Source organism: Juglans microcarpa x Juglans regia, chromosome 8D (assembly GCF_004785595.1).
Source record: "Juglans microcarpa x Juglans regia isolate MS1-56 chromosome 8D, Jm3101_v1.0, whole genome shotgun sequence".
In the NCBI taxonomy this organism is placed as follows: domain Eukaryota; kingdom Viridiplantae; phylum Streptophyta; class Magnoliopsida; order Fagales; family Juglandaceae; genus Juglans; species Juglans microcarpa x Juglans regia.
This window is the reverse complement of record NC_054608.1, coordinates 23,789,982-23,800,821: the sequence shown is the minus strand read 5'-3', so window position 1 is coordinate 23,800,821 and position 10,840 is coordinate 23,789,982. Positions and strand designations below refer to the sequence as shown.

At 38.1% G+C, this 10,840-nt stretch overlaps 1 protein-coding gene across 1 annotated transcript; it reads right to left on the bottom strand.

Annotated features, from left to right (window-relative positions):
* Nucleotides 1-2,555: 2,555 nt before the first annotated feature.
* Nucleotides 2,556-3,944, bottom strand: LOC121241900 (thaumatin-like protein 1b). The gene is made up of 2 exons (XM_041139759.1): nucleotides 3,786-3,944; nucleotides 2,556-3,319 (listed from the first exon to the last, which is right to left on the bottom strand). The coding sequence occupies exons 1-2, from the start codon at nucleotides 3,847-3,849 to the stop codon at nucleotides 2,640-2,642; spliced, it is 744 nt and encodes a 247-aa protein (XP_040995693.1). The 5' UTR covers nucleotides 3,850-3,944; the 3' UTR covers nucleotides 2,556-2,639.
* Nucleotides 3,945-10,840: the final 6,896 nt, after the last annotated feature.

Below are 10,840 nucleotides of genomic sequence, written 5' to 3'. Positions count from 1 at the left end.
CATGTGCTTCACAATCTCAACTAGCAGACATTTTTACCAAGGCTTTACCCTTTTATCTCCTTCACTCACACTTATCCAAGATGAGAATAGTGAATCTCTATTCTCCATCTTGCGAGGGGCTATTATATAATAAAGATGAAGCTAAACTTGCAAGTCATTCATCTTCTGGTGTTAGTCACACAACAACTACTAGTCGTCTAGTAGAACATCCACGAGCAAAATTGAAATGTGGGAAAGGATGACTTTTCTACTATTTTTGTTTTACTTGTATTTCGAATTCATTATTATTTATTCTTGGTACATATTTTTTGTTGCTTAGCTGGCTGCTACTTGATATAGATTCAATTAGTTGTTAGAGAGTCACAGAGTGTATATGAGGCCTCTTTACTTTCTTTTGTAATTGATTATTCTTTCAGTGGAATATACAGCTTTTCCTCCATCCATCATGCTCTCTGAATCTCTATACCTTCATCCTTGATTTCTGGGAATTCTTACATCTTCTATGGTCACCATTCTCTGCTAGCTATGTTGAAGCCATCTACAAGATTGGCATCGTAAAATCCTTTCCCACCATTCTCTGCTACCTATGTTCATTTTCACCAAACACGTTAGTGTGGATGCTTTGGATGCTAACTCAAACTCTATTGTTGATAGTTTACTTTTCTTTCTGAAAGCTATTGATCTAGCAGATTGAGCAGTACCTGCATGCAGCATGTCCAACACAGAAAGCCAACATATCCATGAGTCTGGAAAAATAAATGCTTGATGAGAAAATAAAAGATATATTTTTGTTCATGCTAAAATGATCATCATCCTTAAGAAGGCCAAGACAAGGCACGGGTTTCAACACATCTGGCTCGGAAGATAGACGTGTCGAAATCTGAGATTTGACTTTGGAATATGAGTTTCAACACATCTGGCTCGGAATATAGACGTATCGATCTATACGATGATGATTATGCTTGCATACATGCATGCGTATGTGTATTTATATATTATACACCTTGTTGTTTATAATTATAAAATATAAATTGTAGATGCAATTTCATTTCATATTCCTTCAATCTATAACAAATACTTTTTTAAGGAACTTGATAATTGGTCATGTTAAAAATTTTAATTTAAATAAAATAAGGAATCCCACTTTATATTTTTGTTTATGTATTTTTCATTATGTAAAAGAGTGATTCATTAATTAAAGAAAATATAGAAACTTGTTTTTTCATACTTTTAAGAAAACTCAAGAATTACAGATGGGGTTAATTAGAAGAAGATTTTCGTATTTTAGAAAGATTTCAAGACTTTTTGAATTTTTTCAGATCAATTTATTTATTTATCTTTCAAATTCTGATGGCGAGCTCAAAGCCCATTATCCTCACATTGTATTCTTGTCTATGGAGAACTCAAAGCCTGTTTTTTTTGGGATACAAACACTGATAAAATGTTATCACAAATTAGAAAACAGTGATAAACATATCACAATTAAGCTATTCCCAAAGGAAGATTAGGTTAAGCTTGCGAACCCAAATCTTTCAAGCCCAGATATAGAAAAAAAATTATTGCAATTAAAATAGGAGAGAATTGCCGTTCATGATATTCCCTGTGGCTTTAACTTTTTTGAAATTAGTATATGGTTAAATTATTTAGAACAATCACCTATAGTTATGGTTAAATTGGTCCTATTTTTTTTCTTAAAATTAAATACTCTTTTAAATTTTATAATATTTTATTTTTTCTAGTTTTTTAATATTTTTTAAAATTTTTATTGATGTTTTAAAAGTTTTCTTGTTTTCTTACAATTCATCCTAACTTTGTATTAATTTTTAAAAACTTTTAAATTTTAATTGCATATATTATTCCACGTGTCATCTTCTGACCTCTGACCAGTGCTTATTTGACAGTCAAAGTCCATGTCAGCCTTTCCATAAGGAGAGTACTGGAATCCTGACCAAGGTGCCCATTTGAAACTTCACGGTAACCATATATGCCTATTCTTGAACCGTAACGTTGGACATTAACAATTATTTTAAAATAACGTAAAATTTATTATTAAAAAATTAAAAAATTCTATTTTTTTAAATATTGTACAGTATTTATATATTTCATGACTGTACGTATCATTTCTCATTCTTAAATGAGACGTACCAATTTTAAAAAAGTGAAACAACATAGACTTGAAAAGTAATTTTCGCTTAAAATAATTTCTTGCGATTTAGTTAACAGCCATTTATATCCATGTGCGTGCATATATCTTTGTGTGCGGACGCGCATCTTTGCTCACAAATCAAAGTAAAGAAACAATCTTGAGTGAGTCATTTGGTAAACCATGAAAGCTAGTGCTGGATCAAGTGTTATATGGGAACCCTTAGATGTAAGAACGATAGAAACCTTGTGTTATGGGTTAATTTTGATCGATGCAAACAGAGAGATTCTGGTGGAGTACGTAGCTGCATACAAACCAAAATCACAAGAAATTTATATAATTTTTCCATTTATTTCTGAATTTTTTATATGCAGTAATTCATTATTATTTGTTACACAGTCGATTATTAGTGTAATTATTATAAAGAGAAGCTCAGAACGCATGCAATATGCATGCATGCATAATTCTTGATCATCTCATCTCATGATCAAGTACTTCAAGGGCAGAAAGTGATAACATAGTTGGGTGCACCGAAGCAGGTGAAGGTGCTGTTCACATCATCATAAGCGTAGCTGTAAGCTAGAGGGCACTGGTTCTCGAAGATCATGGAATAGTTCGTTGGAGGACATGTTTCTGGCTTATCGAAATCGCCAGTGCAGCAGTATTGTGGCTGATTGAACGCTGTGCATGCGCTCTTGCATGCGATCACACTCCCATCTGTGGCTTTCAGTTGCAGCTCTGCTGGGCAAACCGCGTTCACATTGGCCGGGCAACTCGAGGTCTTGCAATCACCGCTCCCGCCTTCTGTGCTCACTGAAACAGGCAGGTTGAAGCCGTCGACAAGGCTGACATCGTAAAAGTCTTGCCCACCATTCTCTACTATGTTTATTTCTACCAAAGAAGCCGGTGGGACAGCACCGTTGCCATTGCATGCAACCTGGCCAGAGGCACAATCCGCAGTAGCGCAAGAGAACCTTCCCGAGGCGTCTGTGGAGCAACCAGTTCGTGCCCAAAACCGGCCTTTCCAGGGAGCTTGGGCATCCAATGATGTGGATGCTTTGGATGCTAACTCAAATCCGGTTGTTGATAGTTGAGGTTTCTGATCAGCGGTTAGGGTTCCCGGCCAGACGGTATTGGGACAGTTGTTTGTGAAAGTTATTCTAGCGGATTGACCACCTGCAATATTCATATATATGTAGCATCAAACAAAATAATTCCTTGTCACCATGCATATATAAATGTCGAACATGAAAGCCAACATGCTTGCTTATCACCATGATACATGTGCATACATGACAGTACTTATGTAAACAACCAATTTTGGTAGGCATCTCATTTTATGATAGGATAAGCATACCACACGTGTGTTCTTCGACAGTAACTAATAATTATTCATCATAAGCCTTGCTAGGACTACCATACGAGAGAGAGAGAGAGAGAGATTATTCAATAGGAAAAAAAAGATTAAAATGTGATCATACATATATATAAAACACACACACATGTACACACAGATATATATATATATATATATATATATTTATATCTATATATATATATATATAAAACCCATTTTCCAATAGTTAAAGTGTTGAAGAAATTTGGATACGGATCATCGATCATGAGATCCTCGACGACATACCAGAGATAAAAAAGGAGGCCAAGGCAAGGCAGGAGATCATCATGAGTGAAAGGGTCTTCATCATTGATGGATAGATAGGCGAAGTAACTAATTTGATGATCGCAATGTATATAATATGCAGAGCTAGGCCGGTGTGGTGGTACTACTGCTACGTACGCACGTTAGTGCTAAATATATACACATATATAGGGAGGTTCACTCATACACGGAAGACTCAGTTTTCTTCGTTTAGGCACTATTAGACCGAATAGTACAAGGACCAGACTATCGGACAAGAACTTAAAGAGACATTCGTCCCTAACAAATTCATGTTTGTCAATGTTTTAGTGTTATGGTTCACCGTGTCTAATTACTTGAGTCTCTAGATGCATGCATGTACTTTTCACCCTAGAAAAATACACAGGCCCCGACAATAATTTATTATTCATGAACCTGTAATATAATTGCGTGACAACTGTACACTGCGCAAAATTTAAAGCTTTGATTTAATTTTGGAGACAAGTCAAACTGCATCATGGGTTTACAGCTTCTTAGTCTTGCATCATGTGATCTATGGAATGGACAAAATTCATCGTCTTTGACTTATTTATTTATTGCATCGCATGAATTTTCTTCGATATATACAGTAATTATGGCAGCAACATGCATGACATAGCTAGTCCATATATATATATATATATATATATATATATATATATATCTGTCGTTGGTACCTAATATTTAAGCCCTCGCCTCCAATTAAATTCTTCCTTCTAGATTGGTGATCAAGAGACCTTATGCAAGCCATCTTAATTAATATTGAGTAAGGTGGCTTGCATCTTCTGCCACCTTAATTATTGAAATTTGAGCGAGTAATAAGTGGTTCAAGTTTCACTCAACTTTTATTCGAGCACGAGTTAAGTTTGAGTTTATTGTCAAACTTTATGAACAACTCAACTTTAATTTATGCTTTAATATCATATGAAATCACCACTTATCTTAAAAATTTAAATTTATAGAAAAATAAAATTTAATTATTTGTATTATATTTTTAACACGTACTAGAAACATGAATATTTTCCTTTTTATCTTTAAATACTAATTAAGATAATCTAATTATAATGTTAAAGTTAATACAATAAAAATATTAATTACGAAGTTGTCAAGTTTATACGAACTTATAATAGTCAATTAAAGTTTTATTTAAGATATATAATTTAATGCTCGATCATAATTTTATGTTCGCAAATGGCTAATTTAATACAATAAAACTCTCTTTTCACTTTGTTATCCTTTTATCCCTTGAACCTTGCGTCTCGTTAAATAAAAATCTTATGACACTTTTTTCTTTTCTATTGTTGTAATTATGTGATCCATAGACACTATTTTGCCTTTTCAATAGTTTAGAAAAAGGTTTCCTAGAAAATTGAGACCCTAACCCTCTCTAAATACATACCACTCAATTTGCCTCTTTAACTGTATATTGAGCCTTTGTTGTTCGCTCTCTCTTTGTGGAGAACGAAAAGAGCGAAGTTTGAGTCCCTCTACTCAGTGTATAGAGTGCCTCTCTGTTTTCAATGAATAGAGTAAGGGTGAGTGTAGTTTGTAATCTCTAAAACAAAGAGGAGGTACCTAGAGGAAGGAGGGGGGGTAAAGAAAGGCAAGGGATGAATTGGGGAAGGCGTGGGAGCAGCTTTCCCTCATTCAAGCTGAGAAGGAAGGAATTGAGATATAGATAATAGGAGGGGAGGGGAGGCATGAGGTGGAGGATAGGAGTGTGATTGGGAAGGTGTGTACCAGATGGTAAGGATAAGAGTCCCAAAGTGGTGTTTTTTATGGAAACACTACTAACAACGTCAAAACTAGAGGCTGTCAAAAGAAGGCTTGGGTTTGAAGGGTGCTTTGGTGTGGATCCAGTAGGGAGGAGTGGAGGAATACCTATTTCATGGTAGGGAGATATACTGTTTGAAGTTTATAATTTCTCTCTGAGACATATAAGTGGTTGGATTGTTGAATAAGTTAGAAAAGAAAATTGGTTGTTGACTGGGTTTTATGGCCACCCAGACGCCAATAAAAGGCATCTATCTTGGAGTCTGTTGTTAAGACTTAATCCGGGGGATATACGGGTGATTTTAATGAGATCCTAGCACAACAAGAGAAGGAAGGAGGGAGAGCAAGACCTGGGTGGCAGATGGAGGCTTTTAGGTTGGCTTTGGAAGAAAATCAGCTCCTTGGGGTATCGAGGTGACTCCTTTACTTGGAGTAATAAGTAAGATAGTGAGAGTTTTGTCAAGGAAAGATTGGATAGAGCTTTATCCAATCTACCTTGGAGAAGTATTTTCTCAAATGTCAAAGTAGAGAGTCTAGTGGCAAGATGTTCAGACCATAAGCCTCTTTTGATGCATATCAATAATGAGGAGTTGAAATGGAGGAGGAAAAGGAGGTTATTCATGTTTGAGGCTAGCTGGGCAAAGATTGAGGATTGTGCAAAGGTGATAGATAGGGGTGGAAGCAAAGTTCCAGTTCACCAAATGCTATGGAAAATGTGCAGAATTCCTTGGATAATTGTAGGAAGGCATTAGTCAGTTGGAGTAGAGGAAGAACACAAAATAATGAAGTTTTCATCAAGGAAAAATCTAAGTTGATTAAGGAGTTGCAAGACAATGAAGGGGCATATAATATAGATCAGGATAAGGAACTGCAGTTAGAGGTGGGAAAACTACTAGAACAAGAAGACATTAAGTGGAGAAAACGTGCTAAAAGGAACTGGTATCATAGTGGGGACAGGAATACACGATATTGATAGGTCCCAAATGTATAGAATAAAAATTACTAAAGAAATAAACTGAATTCTCTTCGGGTGAGAATAATACCACCTTTGAACGTAAAACTTTTTCTGCCCTTTCATTAATCGCGTTGCTGCTTAAATAGGCAAAAAGCCCTTACAAATAAATATAAAGAAAAATTGAATTACTAACAACTTACCTAAAACAAAGCATGTAACAGAGCACACCCTTAGTGTGGCGCTCCTAATCCCCCTTATATAAATACACAGGGATTGAGACACCAGGATGGTGACAGCACGGTCACACATCCCAACGAAGTGCCAGTGTGTGTACATGCAACAGTGTATAAATAAAATAACGCAGCGGATAGTCAACTAAGTACCAGAATTTATTTACAATCAAACATCAGTAAAGATTTAAATAACAATTATACAGTCATCCATAAAATAATTTACAATAGTTCCAGATAAACAAACGAGTGATCCCAGATCACTCCTCAGGCGGAGCCGTCTCCTCAGGCTCGCCCTCCTCCTCCTCATCTGCATCAAAATCTGCGTTATCACAAAATGGTATCGCAGGTAAGTATAACCCAAAACAACAACGTAATATAAAATGCATTAAATGCAACTAACATGCATGCACATGAAAAATATGCATTTTTCCACAAAACATCATTTTCCCCGAAAATGATAATTTTTCAACACACGCCAAAATCCCATTTTGGCCCAAAATATTCGTAAAACATTTTCCCAGAAAATTATTTACTCAAAAACCAACTCGCACTATTTTCCCAGAAAATAGTGCATTAATTACAAATGCACCATGCATTATTTCCATATGCACCATAGCCTCCCCTATGGACCATCTGCACGTCCTGGCTTCGTAGCGGTGCTCAGTTCAGGGCCCAGCGCGTACGTGGCCAGACATCCTCTAGTCCCCGCCAGCAGAAGGACCACGGAGTCGGCACGAGACCATCTCGTCTGATCCCATTGTCGCCCGGCGACAATCTAGGGGACGTTACTCAGTATATTCCGCTCCCGAGTAACCAGAGGAGCTCCACCGAGTTAATGCCCCATCTCAGCTTGGGGTCGTGATACACACGCACCAAAAATCCATTCTCACATGAAAACCCAGTTTTCATAAACACATGAACATGAATGCAATATACGAAAATCCAGTTTTCTTCTACAAACATGATCATGCATGAAATAATGAAATGCACATGTACCAACACAATATCCAAACCAACAATTACCAATCCAATCAAATCCAACCAAACAACTCCAATCACAAATCCATCCGACCCCCGAACTCTTCGGACTCAGTCAGGCATGCCAAAAAATACAATGAAATGGGTTAGTGCAAAAATACATTTAAATTACGAAAGTTCTTTGGAGAAATACTTACAATGCTATATAATAATTTTTCGAGGATCACGAAGTTGAAAAAGGCGACGTTTGAGCAACACCACAGTGTAAAATACACTGTGGCCGTGGGTCACAAATACCAACTTTCAAACGGAGGCAAACGAAGACCCAAGATTGATAGGGTAGGGCCTAGGGAGGTCGGTGAAGCTAGTGGTGGTGGTGGTTTGCCGTGGGTGGTGGCGAAATGGGCGGTAGAAGACCAAAATGCCCAAATCAGAAATGTAGATGGTGGAGCTTCACCGGTGGCGGATCGGAGCTGGGGTTGGGTCCAATGGGTTGCTAAGAGGTCGAGGATGATGTGGTAGGAAGATGGTGGCCGGAGGTGGCGCGACGGCGGCGCTGGAACGAATGGTGGCCGCGGCTTTGAAGGGCTATTGTTGGTTAACGACGGCGCGGATGGAGGTGAGGTTGGTGGGGTGAGGTCGCCGGCGGCTGGGGAAGCTAGCGGGCTAGGCGGTGTCGACCACCGCCGACGCACGGCGGCGCTGGGTGGTGAAGAAGGAACGGACGCGGGGAGAGAGGAAGAGAGAGAGGGCTGGGTTCGCGCGCACGGGGAGGGGAGAAATAAGGAAGAAGAAAAGAAAGAAAAGAAAAGAAAAGGAGAGGAAGAAAAATGGAGGGAAAAGAAATGAGGTCCAATCCTCATAACTTGGGTCACAAAAAATGATCCAACGGAGATGATTTTAAAACCACAAGTTAAATAAAATAATCTAAACGTAATGGTAAATTCAAATTGAAATAATTAAATCCCACAGTAATTAATTAAATATGAAAAACAATTTAAATGCACAACAATAAATAAATATTAAGAAAGCACATAAAAAATTAATTTTCACCAATTAAAAAATCCTAAAAATAATCCAATTAAAATCCAATAATTTTAAAACAAGAGAATAATTTTTGAATAAAATAAAAATATTACTTCAATAAAAATACACTAAAATACGGGGTGTTACATCCTCCCCCCTTAAAAAAAATTTCGTCCTCGAAATTAGCAAGGTCAAATATTAAACCAAGACAGGATCAAGATTCAACCGAGAGAATACTTAGAACATACCATCAAAATCAATCAAACAAGTACGGATATTGCTCCCTCATGTCGGCTTCTCTCTCCCAAGAGAAATTTTGAGCCAACGGATCACCCCATGACACTTTCACCATAGGTATTACCTTGGACCTTAACTCTTGCTCTTTCCAATCCACGATCTGTGTTGGGGCAACTTTATAAGTAAGGTTGGGCCGTAGTTGAATGTGTTCAGGATCCACAAAACGTGGCTCTTGCTGTCCAAAACTCTTCTTCAATGAGGACACATGAAACACATCATGAACATCCCCAAAATAATCTGGCAAGGCAACTCTATAAGCAACAAGCCCAACCTTCTCTACGATCTGAAAAGGGCCAACATATCTTGGACTAAGCTTTCCTTTCTTACCAAAGCGCTTAACGCCTTTCATAGGAGAGACTTTAAGATAAACCCAATCTCCTTCTTCAAAGGATAAGTCTCTTCTTCTTGTATCTACGTAACTTTTCTGGCGACTTTGCGCTTCAGCCATCTTCTTCCTGATAAACTGAACTTGATCCTTCATTTCTTGAATTATCTCAGGCCCAAGCAATTTGTTCTCACCAACTTCATCCCAACATAAAGGCGATCTGCACTTCCGTCCATATAAAGCTTCATACGGGGCCATCTGAATTGAGGAATGAAAACTGTTATTATAAGAGAACTCAATAAGCGGTAAGTGATTCTCCCAACTTCCTTGGAATTCCATGACACAAGACCGCAACATATCCTCCAGAGTCTGAATAGTACGCTCTGATTGGCCGTCCGTTTGGGGGTGATACGCCGAACTAAACTTCAATTTAGTGCCGAATGCTGCCTGCAAACTCTTCCAGAAATGGGACGTGAATCGCGAGTCCCGATCTAACACGATACTCTTGGGTATTCCATGCAAACGCACTATCTCCTTGACATATAACCGAGTCAACTTACCCAACGAGTCAATATTATTAACAGGCAAGAAATGGGCACTCTTGGTCAACCGATCCACAATCACCCAAATGGAGTTCTTCCCACTAGGAGTCCTCGGCAACCCTACCACAAAATCCATAGAAATATCATCCCACTTCCACTCCGGAATAGGGAGAGGTTGGAGTCTACCAGCAGGTCTCTGATGCTCAGCCTTCACTTGTCGGCATGTGTCACATTTCTCAATAAACAAAGCGATGTCCAATTTCATTCCTTCCCACCAGAAATTCTTCTTTAAATCTCTATACATCTTCGTGCTTCCTGGATGAACCGAATAAGGAGCCGCATGAGCTTCTGCTATGGAAAATCCGCTCTTTAAATTCAGAATCTCGGGGAATCACTCTACGATCCCGAAACCGAAGAATGCCATCCTTATCCAAGCTGTAATGCAAGGGTCCTCTAGACTTTCTGACTCTTTTCCTGATAGCCAACAAATTAGGGTCCTTTCTTTGAAGAGTCTTTAATTCTTCAAAATCCACTACTCGGACATCCAAGACTGAAGATAATAATTCTTCTTATTGTGAACTGTCGATAAGAAGTCTCCTCATTCCACAAAGGAGAGAGTCCACATCTGATGATTCCGCTTCATCTACTTGTTGTGACTTCCTACTCAAGGCATCAGCGACTAAATTTGCCTTTCCTAGATGATACTTGATTTCACACTGATAGTCGCTAATTAGCTCTAACCACCGTCTCTGCCTCATGTTTAGATTCTTCTGAGTAAACAGATGCTTCAAGCTCTTGTGATCAGTATAAACTTCACAGGCTTCGCCATACAGATAATGCCGCCAAATATTAAGCGCAAAAACTATTGCCGCCAACTCCAAATCATGCGT